The following is a 20,342-nucleotide window of genomic DNA, read 5'->3' on the forward strand; positions in this document are numbered from 1 at the left end:
TGTTGTTTCTTCACCTTCAGAAATTGAAGCTATTCTGGGGACATGGCTAAGTTCTAGCTTAGTAGTCCACAAGGCCCTGGGTTCCATCCCTGGTATCCCAAATAAACTAACAAAAATTCAGGCTGGCTCTGTGACTTTTTAGGTATAGAATGTAAATTTACCCCCTTTGGATTGATAAACAATTTGTCAACATGGAGCTGGGAAGAATAAATGAAAACCACTGACACATATCTACAAAGCTTTTGGGCAGAAAACTGCCATCTAACCAAAAAACAAAACAAAAAACTCTCATCCAAGTCAACAACAAGGACTACATGTTCCCACATCAAAATACTACAACCCAGGTTTTTAGTACATGTGCTTAATTTTGGTTTTAGTATCTTTGAAGAAACAAAAATATGTTGTGACCTTAATATAAAAATATAGTTATTCAATTTCATTACATTATTATGTTAGAGGCAAGTCAAATTAAAACAGTAGATCTTTACTGTGGAAATCACTGTAGTAAAAGTATTAATTCAGGTGCAATAAAAATCTGGTGATAGTAGTTCTTTTAAACATTTAAAAATTATTCCTACATTACTTTGGAATTACTGTTCAACTTAATCTACTTTTTAAAATTTCAGTGAAAAAGGAAGACAATGTATGATTTTATTAATAAATAGTGCAAAAGCATCAGCAATAACTGTTTAAACAGTAAATTTTTTAAACAGCCAAGTCCTGGCTTAAATCTGTGCATATTGGCCTCTATGGCACTACAAATAAATACATGAAAATAGTTCCTATTTTCATGCACAGGTATTCAGTTATAACACTGTTTACAAATTATTATGGACAAGATAAAATGCAATAATTAACATTCATTTGGACAGCCACAGTGAAATGAGCATTAAATCAAGAAACAGTCTATGTTCAGGATACTCTACTTGTCAAGCTGTAATGTTAAAAACTGAATTCCTTATTTCCTTGAAGGTTGTCCTCTGTGTACATGGTGCTCAAGTGAAGGCCGAGGAGTGTGTTCTTCAAGCAGAATAACAATGCTCACACACAGGAGGGTGCCTGCCTCCTCCTTCAAGAGAAGCAACCCGCTTAGTCCAGGTCCCTCTCCCTGCAGGCATCATCACCCATACAAGGAAGATGCTTGTAAGCACCAACCCCAAAACTCTGTCTTCAAGGTAAGTTATCAAGTTAAAAAAGAGTAGTTCATTATATTAAAAAAAAAAAAAATCAAATTCCAGCAATACTAATGCTAAAAATGACATCAATTATATTTCTTAGCATCCATGAAGTATCTTATTTCCCTAAGTGTTCTATTATGTGCAGATTTATTCTCCTTAAGAAGTAAAATGAAGTTTGAATAGTACAGTCTGTGGTGTGGTGACATCAGCAACTGCCAGTTCTTGTCCATCAACGAGTCCTAATTCTTAAAATAAAAGAAGCATAATTAGTCCCCAGCAAAAAAGAAAAAAAAAAAAAAAAAAAAAGAGAGAGATAAAGATAACAATATACACACAAATATAGTTTTATGGTACAGATAAACATAGAAATTAAGTTCTCTTTAAGCAAGATAATAATTATTTTTTTTTGGAGTTTATTAATTCTATTAAAAGAGCAATTAATTCTTTTTCCAAAGATATAAGTAATTATGATCTGATCATGTATATAAGCATTAAGTGCAAATCTAGAATAAACATTTACTATTTTTACCAAAATAAAACTATTAATATATGTTTAAAATACCTTTCAATGTCTTGGAAAGATTTGGCCTTGTTCGTTCTTCAATAGAGGTTACTGACTAGAAAACAAAACTTATGTTAATGTAAATCACATTAAAGTGAAATTACACTGTTGCTAAAATTTTCTGAAAAAAAATTTAAAATGAGCACTGATCACCTGTAAGTAAAGTGTTCTGTTGTTCCCCTCTAATGTGGCTGTAATAGCCGGAGATTTCATTTGCCTAAATATGATCATGAGAAAAATATAACATCATTTGCTTAAAAAACAATTCTTGTTTTCAAAGTTTTAAAATACAAAATAAAGGATTTTTACAATATAACCAAAGCACAGAACACTTACAGAGAAGCACTATTGGTTAGATAATCCAAAACCTCCTGCAGTTTTGCTGATGGAGAAAACTGAATGTTCTGAGGAAGCTGGCTACAAGCTGGGCAGTTTTCCTATGTACAGAAAACACAACAAATTTCAGTGGTACATGAACCAATACTAGTCTCCTTGTAAACAAGGAAATGGAAATCAAGCTACTTATGATCAGGCATACTTCCTACGAAAACTTTTTAATGCTTTAAAGGCTGTTTCTCATAATAGACTATTTCTTCTAAATTATTTTGCTGTAGAGTATTTATTTGAGGCTACCCATCAAAAGATGTGTAAGTAGAGCTCTGGTAGTTGGCAAGTAAAATACTCATGATTTGGGCCATTCTGTTCAAATTGCTGATCAAAAATTAATATGTAAAAATCAAAGCATGCATGATCAAAAACCTTCCCATTAGTTGAACAGTACCAACCTTTCTTTCTGCTTCAAATGTGTAAGTGTACAGCCCGTCTACGTCATTGAATACCAAGTAATTATTAAGGGGAATGTATGCACTGTAATGAAAAGAGGTTCATCTTTATACAATCAAACCATGTCAAAACACAGATTTATATATATATTAAAGATGAAAACCATTACCTTGTAGCTATTTTAAAAACTTCAGTGGCACACACAGCTGAAAGGGGAGAAAATAAAGATGCTTTAACTCATTTGAAAATTAGACACTTAAAAGGTTAGTTATAAATCAGAATACATTTACAATGGCTATTGTTTTTTTTTAAATATGCTCTTTTAAAAACTGAAAAAGTTACAAATTTTCATTTGCTTTGTGAGATCTAAGCAACAGAGTAACATACTTATTTTTCTTCTTCTTTATCAGATTAATGAGCAGCCTGTTATACTGATTAAAAAGATATGGTATTAAAATGTCCCTCCACTGAAAAGCACATTAAGACATAGCATGGACAAAAATTACGCAGGGTCCAACAGCTTGTTCTTCTTTGGATAACTTAATTACACAATTCACCCAAGATACTGAATTCCTGGAACACAGCAGCTGCAGAAACATCAATTTAAACACTGATTCAAAAACCAAAGGAAAGAAACAACTAAGAGGTAGCCTTTCCTCCTTACCTGCAATGACTGCGTTTGTGGAAGCAACAGCAGGAATGATGCGTTTTACCACCCCTGAAAAAATGTATCGATTAAAATATAGTCATTTGTCTTAAAATAATAGTTTAAAATGATTATTAATGCCATTTTTGGGCTTTAAAGCCAGGGAGTAAAGGTTAATCATGAAACAATGTTTTGTGCTCCTATCATTTTATAATGTGCTCAGAATCTTAATCTACAGGAACAAAGAGATTTTTCTGGTGTACAGAAGTGCTCCTCCATGTCCTCTGGTTTCTCTCTTCCCTATCGACGTTCCAGTCCTCAAGCTGCAAAGTGTACACCATGTTCTGGTGAAAGGTGTGGGAGGATGAAGGAGAGCCAGCCTCAGGAATTTAGCAAGACCCTGAGCAACTTAGGAGACTCTGTCTCAAAATTAAATATTAACAGGGCTGGGGATATGGCTCCATGGTGGTAAAGTGCCCCTGGGTTCAATCCCTGTTGCCAAAAAAAAAAAAAAAGTATGGATGAAGGAAATAACATCCTGAAATGTGTTTATCGTTCTCTAAGACAAAGCACACTTATTTGTTAATTTTAAGGACTGCCAAGTGCATCCCATATGCCAGACACTGTTCCAGGTGGTGTTCACAGTGGTAGTGAAGAAAGTTTCTGACAGACCTTTCAGGGGGGACATAGCAGTCAATTAAATGAAACAGTGTGTGTTAGGACAACAGTGGTGGGGGGTAGTCATCCCATGAGATGGCTCTCAGGCCTCCTTGGAGAGGTGATGGAACTATGGCAAGGACCTAGTCAGTCTGCAGTGATTTCTCTAAACAGCAATGGCCACAGTCCCAGATTCGGATGCATAACAGCGTTAAGTGTGAAATACTCTTTGCATTAAAAAATGAGGCTGTCAGTAAGTAGTGTCATGCAAGGAAAAACAGGTAAAGTAGGCACGGTTTAGACATCAGCGGAGGCCGAATGATGAAAGAACCTGGTTGATGGATACCTGAGGGGAGGAGGAAGTCTTGAGGGATCAAGGAAAAGAATATCCCAGGCACAGGCATCAGGGGGTATTAAACCACCAAGGGGTGAAGGAGCATGATGTGTTCAGGGAACACCAAGCTGGTCAGCACAGGGAAGGGAGTGGGGTAAGGAGGACAGGGTATGAATGGAAGTTTCAAGTAACGTCACTAGCACACCAGTGAATATAAGGAAATAATCAAGAAGGAAAACAGGCAATTTGCAAAAAGAAAAACCTCTTCCTGGTGAACCTCTGAGACTCTGGGGCAAAATTCTAGGAAGGATGGATGGCCTGTAGTAGGTGGGCCAGGAGCCCTGCTGACAGCGACTGAGCTGACTCTTCAGAGGCAAGTCTTATAGGACCAGTCCCATCTAGCCACTATGACCAGCTGGGCAACTCAGGGACACAGGGAAGACATTGTGTCCAGGCTTACGCTGAGCAGGAAGGTCCTTCAGCAATAAAAAGAAATGTGAAATACTCAAGAAGGCCTAATTAATAGAATGATCTAGATGTGAAAGGGTCTGAATCACATGTCTGCTATCAGGCAACTAAGTCTTGTTTTTTTTTCCTCCTCCTCCTCTTTTTTGGCTGGGAACTGATCCCAGGGTCTTGAACATGCTAGGCAAGTGCTCTACCACTAAGCTATATCCCTAGCCCTTTTTATTTTCTTGCCCAGTTGCCCAGGCTAGTCTGGAATTTTTGACCCTCCTGCCTCAGCCTCCTGGGTAGCTAGGATTACAGGCATGCACCACCATGTTGGGCTAAAATTTCAATCAGATGTTTGGAGAAGAAATAAATAGTAAGTTTTTCAAAACAGAAGATCAATGGAAGTTGGTAGAAGAATAGAGAGAGAAAATAGGAAGTTGAATTTTAAGAATAAATGTCTAAGAACCTATACTTGGATAAAATAAAACAACACCCCAAATTGCCAAGTCTGTAATAGGGAGACGTGGCTTCGCGACTGCATAGTCAGAATGAACAGTAGACAGGAGACAAGAGAATCCAAAGTGCAGCATCGAGGACAAAAGAACAAACGGCAGAAAAACAAAAACTCCACTCTCATCTTTAAGAGTGCACCAAGTGCACCATCTGTCCCAAGTCTGGTTCACAATAAGCTGGATCCCAGAATGCTGCTCTGGCCAGGCAGTCAGGACGGCACAGACAACTGGAATATAGCCCCAGCAGAAGCAGGCAGTGAGGACTCGAGGCCACACAGCATGAGAGAGGTCTACAGAGTGACAGACCTGGGTCCTCAGTACCCGCAAAGCGTAGGCAGAGGAGCACTAGACTGAGAAGAAACCCAGACTAAAGGTAGAGATTTCTTATCGTCGACATAGAGACTACACAAAATAATCGTGCAACAGCATTGTCCAAATGTGAAAGAGATGTCCACAGGGAGCCATGGATGTCTTCATTGAGAGAGAAAATGGATGACTCAGGGCCTAAATAAGCACAATCCTATCATTTCACTAACCCCCTAGTAATACATAGTGTGAATTCTGCTGGACCTGGTTCTCTCTACTCTGGAGGAACCTGGAAACTGTCATTTCCATGTGCCTTTACAGAATCTCAAATGGATGGTACTGTCTAAAATTACTTACTGATAATTTCCCCAAAGCATTCCTAGCCCTTAAAAAAAGGATCACCCAAAGATCACAATTCCTTGACAATTCACTAACTTACCTTGGGTGAGCCTATATGTAACACCCCTAATATTATATTGTGATGCTCTCTCTAGAGATTTTTGGAAAATCCATTGAATATGTTCAGGATCGTCTCCATCTAATAGAACCCCTTCTGTTAAAAAAAGAGAGAGAAAGAAAGGAAAACAGAAATATGTAATCATAAGCAATTTATTTTTTGATGAAATTATCCAAATGAATAATGTAGAAAATACATATTTTATATAATTCTGGATTATTAAATTAGGTCAGTTACCTCCAAAAGGTCGCTCTTTAGGCCACTGCAACATCCTTACATACTCAATACAATGCTCTGGTAGCCTGGGCATAGATGCAATGGTGCACATGGGAAAATTAACCTAAAACCACAGTTTGTCTTTTTTAGTGAATCTTAAGTGATGAATTATTTTAAAAAGCAACTTCTAGTTACGATTTAGTTTGTAACATTCACCTAAGAACTCCATTTATATGAGGAAAACACCGTATGCCATTAATATTTCTAAAACTAACGGAGCAGCTCAGTTACTTTAGGTTCATCTTCCTATAAAGATGGGTTGCCCTATTCTTTTATGGTATGTAAATTTAAGCTCTGTTAGACCAAGAGAAGTGCTGAATTAGGTTCTCAAATATGAGAGAAACCAACTTTTAAGTCATATGAAATATAAATTCCAAAATTTTAACTGTCCTTTAAAGTGGGCAGGTAGACTAAAGAGCCCCATTTGGAAACATCATTCTATTGCTGGTATTTTTATTTCCCTAAAATAAGGACAGCTGTTTCCTTTCATCTGGGGGGGATACATTCCAAGGCCCTCCATAGAAGCCTGAAGCTGCAGATCTATACCCAACCCTATACATGCTGTTTTTCCCTACACATACATGCTTTAGCGTAAGAAAGAGTTTAACTTACAAATTAAATACAGGAATAATAATGATAAAAATGAAAGAATAAAACACAATACAATAAACGTCATGTGAGCGTGGCCTTTCCAACATTACTGTCCTACAGGCATCACTGTATTTGGCTTCTGCAGCACACTGTTCCTTTGTTGTGGCTGTTTTTGAAGATGCTGTTGATGTTTTGGACTAGGGACTAAACCCAGGGGCCCTTAACCACTGAGCCACATCCCCACCCCCTTTTATTTTTTTGAGACAGGGTCTCACCAAGTTGCTTAGGGCCTCTCTACGTTGCGGAGGCTGGCTTTAAACTTGTGATCCTCCTGCCTCCGCCTCTGGAGCCACTGGGATGACAGGCGTGTGTGACTGCACCAGCCATCTTTTTTTTCCCTTTATTAAGTCAAGGACCTTCACTTTCTCACTGAGGGGAAGCACCTGCTGTTTCTCTCTGGCATGTACAAACTGCTCCTGTGCTCGGGAACCACTTTTAAGACAGGAGCACCTTCCACAGCAACAGTGACACAGGACACTGCATGTGATGGTCGAGCACACAGCATGGACTCTGCACAAAGGAGCGAGTCACAAGCTGGGCAGGCAGGAGACCTCATCACGACTGAGCACACAATTCAGAACTTACAAACTGTCTGTTTCCAGAATTTTCCATTTAATGTTTTCAGAACATAGGTAACTAAAACCAGGGAAATCAAAAACATGGATAAAGGAGGAATACTGTGTAACTGAAAACCAAATAAATCACAGCTTTATCTCAGCACACTCTGTAATTCTCCTCAATCCCTACCTCCCAAATAAACAACTAGTACAAATGAAGTATAAAAACAAAACAGTTCAGAACTATGATATTCACTCTATAACTTTCCTTAAATAGACAAGAACCTCAAGTTTTATTCTTAAAATAATCATATTTTTCAAAACTAATTTACTTATTTTGTGCTGGGGATTGAAGCCAAGCCTCATGCATGCTAAATAGATGCTCTAGCACTGCACGACACCCCAGTTCTTAGCACAATTAAAAATGTTCACCCCTAATTAGAAATCCTAAGTCCTGACTAGATATAAGAATTCAACCCCACTTTAGCGTAAGATGCTATGAGAGACGCGCAGGTCCTTCTAGTTACCTGTGGTGGATAGAGCTCCAGCGTGCATTCGATGCACGCAGTCATCCCAGGCAGGATCACCCGGGCATTGCCTTTAAAACCTTCTGTTCCCCCATCAATCAGAGGGACAATGGAGCTTGGATCCAGCACACCATCTTCATAGTTGAGGAGAGAGATCTAGGGAAGCGTTTTGAATGTTGAAAGGGAGAAGGGATTAAAAACTGAAAACCAGCAGCACACTTCCAAGTAACTGTGGGAGGGTCACAGTGCTAACATCTACACTCCAGCGTGATAGTGTTCACAGTCTGTGTTCTCCCCTCAACCACTGACTGGGAAGTAACAGACAAGTACATTCACTTAATCCAGAATTACATAAACTGATTTCCAAACACAGGATATGCAATTCTGGTCCTTGGTATGTCAAAAACAGAGGCAAACCCTTCAGAGAACTGTAACACTAAAGTCTTTACCAGCATTCCATTAATCCATCTTCTGGCTATGATGGAGTCCAGTCCACACACGATAATGTGAAATTCTAAGAGAGACAAACCAGGTTTAATTTTTAAAGACTCAGTTCCACGTGACGTTCCAAGGCAGTCCCCTACGCTGGCAAATGCACCACTCCGGTGTGGAATGCTAATAGCAGAGAAGGCTGTTGCAGGGAGAAGGGACAGGAAACTGGGATTCCCATTCTACTATGCTGAGAACCTAAAACTGCTCTAAAAATATATATTTATTAATTTAAATAAGGCAGTTTTACAAAATGATTTCCTTTCTTGGAAACCAACGATAAAGTGCATTTTATCACAATCTCTCTCTCTCAAAGCTTCTGACCCTTGAGTAATCCTTATTTCAGTCAGCACGGAATAATACAGCAAGTCGATCAACTACGACCTAAAATCGTAGCACTCTTTTCAGTTGGTTGATCGAGAACCTGACTGAAAAGCCAATGCTGAGAAAAACCAGCTGAGAGAGCCTTCCAGCAGCCAGCAATTGTGGAAAGGCCAGCAACTAAAAAGCTAAGAACCAAGGAAATTTAGTTTCAAGCAAACAACTTACGTCGATAGAAAGTGTCATTGAAATCTTGAATCTTGTTGAAGTGTCTGAACACAGGTAAAGGAACTTAAGCGGCCAAAATTTTAATTTCTAAAATGAACTTAAAATGCCAACAGAACAAATGATAAGTGTATATTTAAGCAAGAAAGTGTTCAAAGCAGGGGATTCAAGAAACCTGACAAGACCCACACAAGCCTACTTCCTGGCAGTCTTTCCTCCCTCCCAAACCACTGGTCTCCCCATCCCTGAGCACCTCTCGTCAACCAAACCAGTGCCGCCTGGGAGGTCTGCAGGCTACCTGGCTGTAGGTTGGTTGTGGTTAGTTTTGGTACTGGGGATTGAACCAGGGCCTCACACACACTAGCAAACGCTCTCCCAGTAAGCAACGAGTTCAGCACAGCCTCCATTTAAAAAGCAAGGTTTCTAATTTGTGCCTACAAATAGTTGTGAAAAATAAATGATTTTTCTCACCCATTCAGACCTCCATTCCTTTTGAACACTAGGCAAGTAGGAACCTGAGCCATAGCTAAGAGGTCAACAAAAGAAACACAGCAAGCCTGGAAGACTGGCAGTAGGGGAGCCAGGGGCTACCCCAAGAGATCACTCACGCAGGCCTGTGTGTGGTGCTGGAGACGGTCTGCACAGCCTAGGCACCTGCTCGCCACTGAGCTCAAACTCCGGCCCTTATTTATCTTACTTTGAGACAGGATCTTTCCAAGTTGCCTCAAACTCGCAAACCTTCTGCCTCAGCCTCCTGAGTAGCTAAGAAGACAAGGGTGTATTACCAAGCGTGGCTCCACATCCTGGATTTCTATAAAATACACAAGGTTTCTCAGATCTAAATAATGACCCAGAGAGAATACAAATATCCTTGCTTTTTTTTTTTTTTTGCCCTAAAGAGGCTGTATTTCCAACTTATGTTCAAATAATATGAATTTATAGTAAGTTGCAAGCAGAGTACAGAAAGGTCTCATGGTTACATCTCACATTATCACAGTGTCATAATCATGACTACAACATTGTTACCATGTGAATACAGCTGACACTCAGACACAACTGTACATCTCACAACTGTTCTACCACCATAAAGGCCTCTCAATACCTGTTTGTAGCTGATCCTTGACCTCCTGCTTAATCCCTGGCGTCACTCACTTTCCATCTCCTTCACTGTCATTTCAAGATGGTGTGTAAGGGGAGCCCCCAGAATCTGACCTTCCAAGGGAAACACTGTTCACTCAGCAGTCTACACGTTTCACAAGGTGCTTTTACTAGTCAGTAGTATTTCGTGACAGGTATACTACAGTTTGACACTTGACTTATCGCGGGAAGTTGTTTACAGTTTTGGGCTACCTACCACAAATAGCCATGAACACTGTCACAAAAATTGGCTTTTATGCAAACATGTGTTCTTTCCTCTGGGATCTGTCCAGAAATGAAACTATTAGGTGCTCTGCAAGTTTATGCCTACAATTTTAGGATCAGCCAAACTATTTTTCCAGATGGCTACCCTATTTTACATTTCCATGAGTAACATGTGAGTGATCTTGTTTTTCTGTAATTCCATTAGCATTAGTTGCCATATTTTCTTTTAGCTATTCTAATAGATGTGTCACAGTAGTATTTCATTATGGTTTTGACTTGATATTGAACATTTCAGGGGTTTTTTGCCGTTTCTTTAATAAAATATCCCTTTATATCTTTTATCCATTTTTTAAATGGGATTGTTTAACTGTTTGGTGATACTGGAGATTTAAGCCAAGGTTTTACACATGGTAGGCAAGCATTTTATTACTCAGCTATATCCCCAGCCTTTTTTATTTTTGAGACAGGGTCTCCCAAGTTTCTCAGATTGGCCTCGAACTTATGATATCCTGCTTCAGCCTCCAGAGCAGCTAGGATTATAGGGGTGCACTGCTGTACTAGGCTTATTACTGAGTTTTCAGAATTCTTTATATACAGTTGGCCCTCTGTATCCATGGGTTCTACAGGCATGGTTCAACAATTTGGGATAGTATTGGGAAAAAAAAAAAAAAAGAATCACACCTTACTATGTTCAAATAATATGAATTTATAATAAGACTGTTTTTCTTTGTCACTGTTCCCTCAACAGTTCAATTATTTTCATAGCATTTAAATTGCATTACGTATTGTAAGTAATCTGGAAATGATTCAACCTCATAGTTCTACATAAATACTAGGCCATTCTACATAACAGGACTTCAGCATCCCTGGACGTTGGTCTCTCTGGCAGCCTGGACTTGACCTTCCATGGACACTGAAGGAACTGTATTGGAAACAGGACTGCCTTGCAGCTGCTTCATCATCCCTCCAGTCCGGTGGTCTGCCTTTCCCTCCCTGTGAGAGGGTCTTTTACAGACCCAAAGTTTTTCAAGTCCTGCTTGTCAACTGTCTCTTCTGTGGATGATGCTGATATGATCTAAAGACTGGTCAACAAGCCCAGGTCCCAAAGACACTGCCATCGCCAGGCTTCTCCCTTTCACCCCGTGTGCTTGCGTCCATGCCCACTCCGTCAATTCTACAGGAGAGGTGAGGGTCAGGCCGGGGCAGTCCAGCTAATCCAGCACAGCTACGGCAGACGGCCCTTCCTCCACTGAGTTGTCTTTGTGCCTTTCTAAAGCCCAGCTGCTGTCCCTGCCCTTCTGATCACCGATCTGTGCACTGTCCCTCTGACAGTGCCTGAGAAGCCTGGACACTACACAGCGCTCCTTCCACTTTATTCTTTTTTCCCCCTAGAATTGTTTTAGCCATTCCTTTCCTTTCCATACAGATTCTGGAATAATTCTGTATCAGTAAAACTTTTCTTGGGATATTGATAGGAACTGTAATGTCACACAGAAGTGACATTACCAAATTGTTCAATCCTTGAACACAGAATCTCTCTCCTTTTATTTGTTCTTTGGTTCTTTCATGAGCACTTTACAGTTTTCAGCACACTGGCCTGGTACTTATCTTGTTAGATTTCCACTTAAATCCTACTGTTTTTGACAGTTCCACATGGCACTGTACTTTGGATTTCAGTTTCCAGATGTTCACTGTTAAGGCATGGAAACAACTGATTTTTATGTTGATTTTGATTTCTGAAGCATTTCTCACATCTAAATCCAATCTCCTGATTGCCTATAAAATATCAAGTTTCCCAGATCTGAATTCCTACCACAGTAGGACTACTCCTTTGTTTAAAAAAAAAAAAAAAAAGATTATTGTAAAAGTAAATTTTTTCTAACATGATACAACTTTCATTTACCTACCAACATGCCAACTGTCTACTCTGTCAACTACCAGAAGACACCACTGGCCTAGGAATTCAGTCTAGTAGCAAACATGTGACTGAGACTGAAACTAAGGACAATCATTCAAAATGAAAGTAGATGATGACACAGGCCACAAAAGCTTAACTGGAAAGTCAGGGCACAGCTGGGTGTAACAGCCACACCCACCATCTAGCTGCTAGGGAGGCTGCAGGAGCAGGAACCCACACTCTAGGCCAGCCTGGGAAACGGACCCAGACCATCTGAAAATAGAACAAAAACATGATGCAGAGTTGCTATGCACCAAATTTTTGATGCCTTTTAAATACCCTGATGCCTGTAGCATTAGAAATGCTTTCTTATTTAAAATAAAATTTTTAAAATAGATTAAATAAATAAATAAAACAAGAAGGGCTGGGGACGTAGCTCAGTGGTAGAGTGCCCTGGGTTCAATCCTAATACAAAAAATAAAAGCAAAAACCAGGATGAAAACATATTTACATAACTATAAAGAAAAAATGGAAAGAATATAAAACAAAAGGTTACTGTCTGTTACTTCAGTAATAAAATCATGCCACCTTTTCCCCTTATCTATATTCTTTATTTAATGTGTTATAATAAAATTTGATCTCAAAAAGTAAGCAATGCTTTTGACAAAAGGATACGGAACTACATTGCAATTAGGAATCCTCTCATTTAAAAATTCTGCAGCAACTTCAGCCTTAGGTCTTCCAACATCTTTAGGCCTACAAGAAAAATCATATTTAAATAATCATTCATAATATAAATCTAGATGATCCACATAATTAACTTTTAAACATAAATATAAATCCACAGTGAATTTACTTATAGAATATTTAGAATTTTTTAGCTAAGTATTTTTACACCAATAACTTTCAACCCTAAATTTCAATCCCTGCTGATGGTCTTTACTGTGACATCTAATTATGTACTTAAGTGAAAACATGAACAGTGCTTTTTTTTCCCCCAGATAAAGCATAAAAATGCCCTATTTCCTGGACAGTTATCACTCTGACATTTTTCAGTGTAAGAACTTAAATATCCAAACAAACATTCCAGGTACGTAGCCTGAACCAGAACTGAAGAGGTTACTTACCTACTACGCAAGCCTTGCCTGAAATATAAAGAAATTCATTCTAGGGACACAAGAACCTTCTACTTATTATCACCTTCTTCCAGTGTGTGCTAACTAGTAGATTCTGGGTCCCTTAAGCAGCTTTACTCATGTTTTTAAAGAAAGAGTAATTTTCAAAGGCATTACCTAAAAAGTGCAAATAGATCAACATTTTCAAGAAGCCAACAACATAAAGCCCCACAGGTCACCCCTAGCTAATAACCACGTAACAGGAGAGGACACCATTCCCTCTTCCAGCAGGACCCAGGGCATTTCTTTTCCTAATGCCTCCTTATCCTTCTCATACAATGACTCACTCCTTCATGTACTCAGGAAGTGCCTCATGATTCCTACCTTCATAACACATTTTATCATATGCACACCTATCAGACCCACCAGGTTTAAACACCTAGAAAAAAAGCAATTGTATTTTTACTCTTGTATTCCTTCATGTCTAACACGAACACTTTAAAACAAATGAAAAGAACACATCTCATTGGCTTATTAGAGGGTATATTTTATTTAAAATTGGAATTTCAAAGAAAAATACTTTAACAGGTCAATTTTTCTCTTCTCCATACAACAATATTCTTTTTAGATTCAAATCTGCTAAGAGTTTTGTTGTCAATTTGTCCTAATTTGCATAAGACTATAAACCAGAGCACTTGATTTCAGTATTGCATTCAACTGCTGTGTACACAGGAAGCTCCTTGGGTATGTAGTAGGGATTGTGCATCCTAGGCTTTCACAGCAGATACCAAGCAGAAGAACCCCATAGTGGTTTCTGGGAAGACTGCTGGCTCATTTACATGCTAAGTGGGGTCTGACTGCTCCACACAGGACTAATTTATAAAAAATGGCCTTTTGCACACATCCTTACAGACATCTTCACCGAATTACTTAACCAAGAATTGAGAACTACTTTGAAATTAAATAAGGTAACACAAAGAGTTTAGAAAGTGCTTAGCACCTAATAAACACTCAAGAAATGTCAACTATCATTATTTCTTCAACCATTTTAGCCACAAATTAAAGGGCATGGCCTATTATCAATAATCAATCATTTCAGTGGACTTTTAGAGCATTTCTATAATCAAAATTTGTCATACTAGAAATGGTCCACATACCAAGAAAAAAGACTATATTTGCTTACAGAACTATTTTCACTCAGATGCTCCAAATTATCTTGCAAAATTTTTCGTAAAACTAAGCACTAGTTTTCTTTTTTCCTAAATAAAATTTGCATATATTCTCCATTAGTTTTTTAAAAATCTATTAAACTTCAATGTACTCAAGTTCAAATGTTTTGCAGGGTTAAGGAAAAAAACTCTGATAGTAAAACTTACCTAAATAAAAACTGCCTATTTAGATTGGAAACATCTATAGTGTCCATGTCTATAACATGAATCTGCCTAAAACCAGACAGAGCCTGTGGGAACAAAAACAATCCAATTAAGCAGAAGTGTCCTGACAATTGTGGAAATTTAAGATTTGTTTTCAGTGCAGCCCACACCCAAAACTCTTGGTAACAAACTCTGCGTAACTGCATTCCATGACTAAAAGAAGTCTTAAAGGCACACAAAACTTGTGATGGTAAAAGTGTGTACTGGCCCAGCTTCAACCAGCCTGGAACCAGAGGACAGCAGCTCAGGCCTCTGTGGCTTGTGAGTCTGCTGCTCCCTGCCTAGATGGGTGTCCCCAGGCACCTGCGTGGCACACTGCTTGCCTGGCTCAAAGACACCCCTCTGCAGCCTGTGCCCCAACAACAGCCTTCCTCTCTTGCCTCCTTCCTTTCTTCACAGGTTGGTTGCCACCTATAAATTCTGCTCGTCTTTTCCCCTCAGCTAAAATGTGAGCAGCATGCACACCTGTCTGTATTGCTCAATGCTACATCTTTCCCATCTAAAGTGATGCTCGACCATGCAGAGGAGGCTCAAGAAATGTAGGCTGTTCAGTCACTAAACAAAAACAAGAACAACAAAAAAACATGTATCTCTTATGTGCCATGGCTAAATAAAGCAAAGTAACAGGGAGAAAACTGAAGTCCTAAGTTTTTTTGCTGTGTGTAAGAAGTAAATGATGTAACAAATAACAACCACTCCTTGAAGCTGTTTGATGACTAATCCTCAGATCTAATCTTCAATTATTTTACATTTAACGTTAGTACATACCACATAGGAAACAATGGGCTTCAAAATGGAAGTGAAGCTTTCAGAGACTTGGACATACATATTGTTTAACAAAATCACTGTCTAAGCTCCAGGAGCACTTCCCTTCCACAAGTCTTTGGTTTCACATTGCAGGAGCATCTAAGTCTGACAAGGTGCCATCATTTTGGCACTCTAACCCAAAATATCACACACACTGCTATTTCATACGTGTGAGACTTGTCTCCCCAGTAAAAATGTAAATTTGTTGTAGAGACCATGGAGACCTGTAATTCCCAGAGAAGCCAGCATAACACTATGTAAAATGGACATTTAAGTTTCTACAACTTCAATAGGAGTGACATTAGTGTTTCTTAGTGCAATTAATACAGCTGGGTTTATACTGAAAAAAATTTTTGGTACTGGAGATTTAACCCAGGGGCATTCAATCCCTGAGCCACATCCTCAGCCTTTTTTATTTCTAATTTTGAGACAGGTTCTCAAAATTAAGTTGCTTAGGGTCTCTTTAAGTTGCTGAGGCTGGTCTCAAACCTGCAAACCTCCTGCCTCAGCTTCCTTAGTTGCTGGGATTACAGGCATGGCACCACTGTGCCCAGCTTTTATACTGAAACTTTAATTCCCTTGGGCAACTACTCAGATCCCCCATCTGTCTCTGACCTGCTTTATCTTCTCAAGCATTTCCACTGTCCACACAGCAATGAGAAGCCCACCATGTAACAGTTTTAAATCAATTCTCCCCTTACCTATTTTTGTTAAATAAACTGATAAAAGACTGAAAAAGCCACTGTGTGGTTATAAAAAAACTAATGAAACCAATTAATTATACAACAAATTATGAATTTCCATAAAATATACACAGGTTTAGCCATCCTAAATTTAGGGGTTTATCATGGGTCATCAAAAATTACCATTTTATTAGGTCACATAATGGTTACTGCTTCAGTGAAAAAGGATACTAATCTAACAATTGATTCCAGGCCATTCACTATAATCCAGAAAAATCTGGAACTTCCCTGACCTCAGTGTTTCACTCTATAAAATGATACAATGTTTACTCATCTAGCTGGTTAATTTGGAAAAGTAAAAGAAACAGTAAATTATTTGAAACTCACATTAAAATACCAATTACTCGTTTTTTATTTATTTCAGTGTCAGTAAAATAAAGTGGGTTATTTGCAAAAGAATATATGCCAAAATTTGGTCAAGAGCAGAGAAGAAAATAAGTGTAAGAAATTCGAGAATTTTTTAGAGTTCAAAACATTCCAAAGTGATGTCCTTAAATCGAATTTACTGTGTAGAATATGACCTACTAAACTTATCTAACAAGGACTCAAGAAAAAGTTAACAGTCACAATAGAGAAATTTCCTAGTATGACAGAAAAGGAAAAGTTTTACTCATCACCAAAGACAATAATACTTTATATATATATATATATATATATACACACACACACATATATTACCAGATTTTTCAGGAGCTCACATCCTAAGCCACCAGCTCCAATGATTAGAACTTTACATGTATCTAACAAAAACTGGAGAGACTGTAAAGAATGGAAAGGCATATTAAAATCTTGATGATTACCATTAATAAAGCAAAAAACCACAAGATAGCTTCTGATGTACCCAAGAAAAATACAATTAAGGATAAAGAGCAGTTTTCATTTGACCAATTACTTCAAATTTATGAATCAGATCCAGAAATTCTAAAATACTAGTGATTTCACAGTTTTAAATTGACTTTTACTGTATAATGTTAAAAGGCTATTTCTAACAGGAAAAGCTATCCTAATTATTTTTTCTTTAACTTTTGAAAGGTAGGGAAAGCATCAAATTCAGTTACTTAATTGATTTCCTAAATAATAGAAAAGTTTAAAAATCTTACAAAGCGATGATAGAGCATTAAATAAGGTGTTTGAAGTTTTAAGAAATAAGATAAGAACAATAACAGATGCTTTTGGACACAGTAAGAGAAATAAAACATGAGATGAGAAGAAAAAACAGAAGGAACTCAGAAAATTCCTTATCAGCAAAAAATAATTTGAAACAATAATTTTAACAGAAGGGACAATCTTAAATTATCAAGCAAAACAAATAAAACTTTAAAAGTACAAGAAAGTATGGTGTATTACCCAAAGAAAGCAGATGTAACTCTATTGATTCTGTTCAACCACTCAAAGATGAGACCCTGGGTCAAACTCAAAATTCTGCACACTAAATTTTAGGAGTAGCACAATATTTCTATTTCAAAATAATACCTCTTCTGAACACAAAAGTACACAAAAATTTATTGTAAAGAATCCTTTTTTCCATATTATAATGAAAAGCAAGTTGTATCTAATTGAACATTAGCTTCACATCAGACATAATCAGTTCAAAATTCTATTACAGCTCAAACATTTTAACATGCAATTCATTACAGTTAATGCTAAGATGCTCATTCCAGCCCAATTTCAAAACTTAAACAAGCATATCTATATTCCTATCAAAAGTTAATTTCTCATAACAAGGCTACAAAAGGGAAAAGAGTCTAAGAATTTACTTTGAGCTTTAAGAATTTAAAGTGTAACAACTTGAATGAAGTTATGAACTGAAAATTTTCAACTTACATAATATGAAAGTGACTCATGTATTAGTCATTCAAATAAAAACATTTAAATATTCTATTTAAAACTTCAAGATAAATGTTTCACCAAACAGCATTTGCATTATAAGAGCAAATTAAAAAGGAAGCATTTTATTATTTTCAAAATGTAAACTACTAAGCAATTATTTAAAAATAAATGTTTCTCACTTCAGTGCTTGGTTCGAAATCAGGGTGTGTGAAGGGTCCAGATCGCTCGAGGAACTTCTTTACATGGTTCCAGCGACCTTCCCAGTCTCCAGTGTCCCCACACCCACCATCAACAGCCATTCTGCACAGAACACAGTAAATTCAACTGCAAAGATCAGTATGAAAAAGTCACACCTATAACTATTATGGTTTTATGGAATGAAAAGGTAACCACACCAGACCTGCTCAAATAGAATAGGAAATGTTCAATGTGGTTATGTTTAGGCTTTCCAGTTTGTCTTGCTTATTATATTGGTTCATTTAAAACTAAGAACTGTATGTTTATTCCTATTTTTATTTCATCCATTTGATGAAATAGATCAGCCTATTTCTGGGTTCCTAGAGCAACCCAGGCTCAAATTTAGAATACTGATCTCTCCATGAGAAATGGACTTCTCTGCATTTGGCACTTACAAAAGAATACTGCAAACTTTCAGTCTATGCCTTCAACATTGGATCAGGAGGTATGAGATACCTGGGGGCACTTTCAGAACTGTGTTGTTTCCACTATACTATTGTTTATGTACCTTTCTGAGTCAGAATGGTGTGATTTAAAGATCACTTTTGACGAGAGGAACTTTCAGGCATTTTTCTCAGAAAGAAACAGAGGTTCCAATTTCCAAAAAACAAAAGAATCACACTGTCAGGTGGTGGTTGTCACTAAACACACACAGAAAAGGATTTCGAGAGACCGTATATCACCTAGAATCTTCCAGGATACTGAATATGGGGCTCCACTAATAAAGGTCTATCAACAACTAAATAATAATAATAATAGAGGCATCTCAGTTCTATGCAGAGCTGGGTTCGGCTGCACAACTAACGCTGTCCCCTTGAGCAGATCGCTTGACAGCCACAGACCTCATCTACAGGCGGTCTCGCTAGCTCTTAGGGGTCGACCACAGAGGCCGTGGCACTTGGCCTGGCACACAGTGCGCGCCCGACCTGCAACTGTCACTCCATGCACAAGCTGGGGGGGCAGCAAGGGTGGGGTGGCTTGTCACTATGGCCACCGAGCCAGGGCCGCGGCCCCTCCCAGGCGCGCGGAGGTCGCGGGGCTGGCCGGCGAGACCCGGCCCGCGGCCCCCGCCCCGCCCGGCGCGCAGAGCGGGGAGCCGGCCGCGGGCCCCCTGCGCTCCCCGGGCTGCAGCGCAGGCCGCGGCCCCCGCGCGGCGGCAGGACCCCGGCCCGCCCCGGCCCCCCAGCCGCTGCGGCTGTCCCCGCGCCGGGGCGGGAGGCGGGGGTCCCCGGAGAGGCCCCGGCCTCCCGGCAGCACTAACTTCTCAGCCAGCAGCTCCTCTACTCTCCTTCTTTTCTTCTCCCTAAAAGAAAGAGAGAATAAAAGAAGGGTCAGCATCACGCCGCACACTGGCGCCGCGAAGGGATGGGGCGAGGGGACGGGGCGGGGGAGGGGACCCCGGCGGCGGCGGCAACCGCCCACCGCCGCGCTCTCACAGCCAGCCCAGCCCGGCGCGCAGGCCGGCCCACCCTGGTACTTACGGCTCTTCGCCATCCGCCATATTGCTCCCGCCGCTTCCCAGGGGCCCTCGCGGCGAGGAGGAAGGGGCGGGACCCAAGGGAGGGAAGGGGCCAACAGGAAGGAAAGGAGGGCGGGGCGTGGAAGGGGAGGAGCCTATTGGAGGATCGGAAGGGCGGGGACCGAGAGAGGAGCAGGGCCAATGGGGAAAATAAAAGGGAGGGCGATGCTTAAAAGAAAAGGCGGGGCCTACGGAGGAGAGGGACGACTGGGTCTCAGGATGGGGCGTGGCCTACAGGAAGGAAAGGGAGGGCCGTGCTGGAGGAAGAGGCGGAGCCTACGGGGAGAAAAGGAAGGGCGTGGCCTGAGAGGAAGAGACGGAGAAAAGGGTCTGAGAAAGGGGCGTGGCCTAGAGGAAAGGAAAGGAGGATAGGGTGGGAGAAAGGGGCGGGGCCTGAGGGAGGGGTGAGGGCGAGGGGGGTCTGGAGCAAGGGCGTGGCCGGTGGCCGGCGAGGCCGGGAGGGCC

At 39.7% G+C, this 20,342-nt stretch overlaps 1 protein-coding gene across 3 annotated transcripts; it reads right to left on the reverse strand.

Annotated features, from left to right (window-relative positions):
* Nucleotides 1-637: 637 nt before the first annotated feature.
* On the reverse strand, nucleotides 638-19,909 carry Uba3 (ubiquitin like modifier activating enzyme 3). 3 transcript variants are annotated; one of them, XM_076841179.1, is made up of 18 exons: nucleotides 19,840-19,909; nucleotides 19,620-19,661; nucleotides 18,301-18,421; nucleotides 16,970-17,050; nucleotides 14,685-14,767; nucleotides 12,869-12,949; nucleotides 8,938-8,981; nucleotides 8,349-8,413; nucleotides 7,900-8,055; nucleotides 6,126-6,228; nucleotides 5,871-5,984; nucleotides 3,188-3,241; nucleotides 2,693-2,729; nucleotides 2,526-2,607; nucleotides 2,077-2,177; nucleotides 1,894-1,957; nucleotides 1,741-1,795; nucleotides 638-1,423 (listed from the first exon to the last, which is right to left on the reverse strand). In XM_076841179.1, exons 1-18 carry the CDS (start codon nucleotides 19,857-19,859, stop codon nucleotides 1,335-1,337), a joined length of 1,392 nt encoding a protein of 463 aa, XP_076697294.1. In that variant the 5' UTR covers nucleotides 19,860-19,909; the 3' UTR covers nucleotides 638-1,334. The 3 variants fall into 3 exon arrangements, with proteins under 3 accessions (XP_076697294.1, XP_076697295.1, XP_076697297.1); XM_076841180.1 differs by lacking the exon at nucleotides 19,620-19,661 and having other exon boundaries at nucleotides 19,840-19,895; XM_076841182.2 differs by lacking the exons at nucleotides 19,620-19,661; nucleotides 19,840-19,909 and adding an exon at nucleotides 18,867-19,370.
* Nucleotides 19,910-20,342: the final 433 nt, after the last annotated feature.

The sequence above is a fragment of the Callospermophilus lateralis genome, chromosome 20 (assembly GCF_048772815.1).
Source record: "Callospermophilus lateralis isolate mCalLat2 chromosome 20, mCalLat2.hap1, whole genome shotgun sequence".
Taxonomy (NCBI): domain Eukaryota; kingdom Metazoa; phylum Chordata; class Mammalia; order Rodentia; family Sciuridae; genus Callospermophilus; species Callospermophilus lateralis.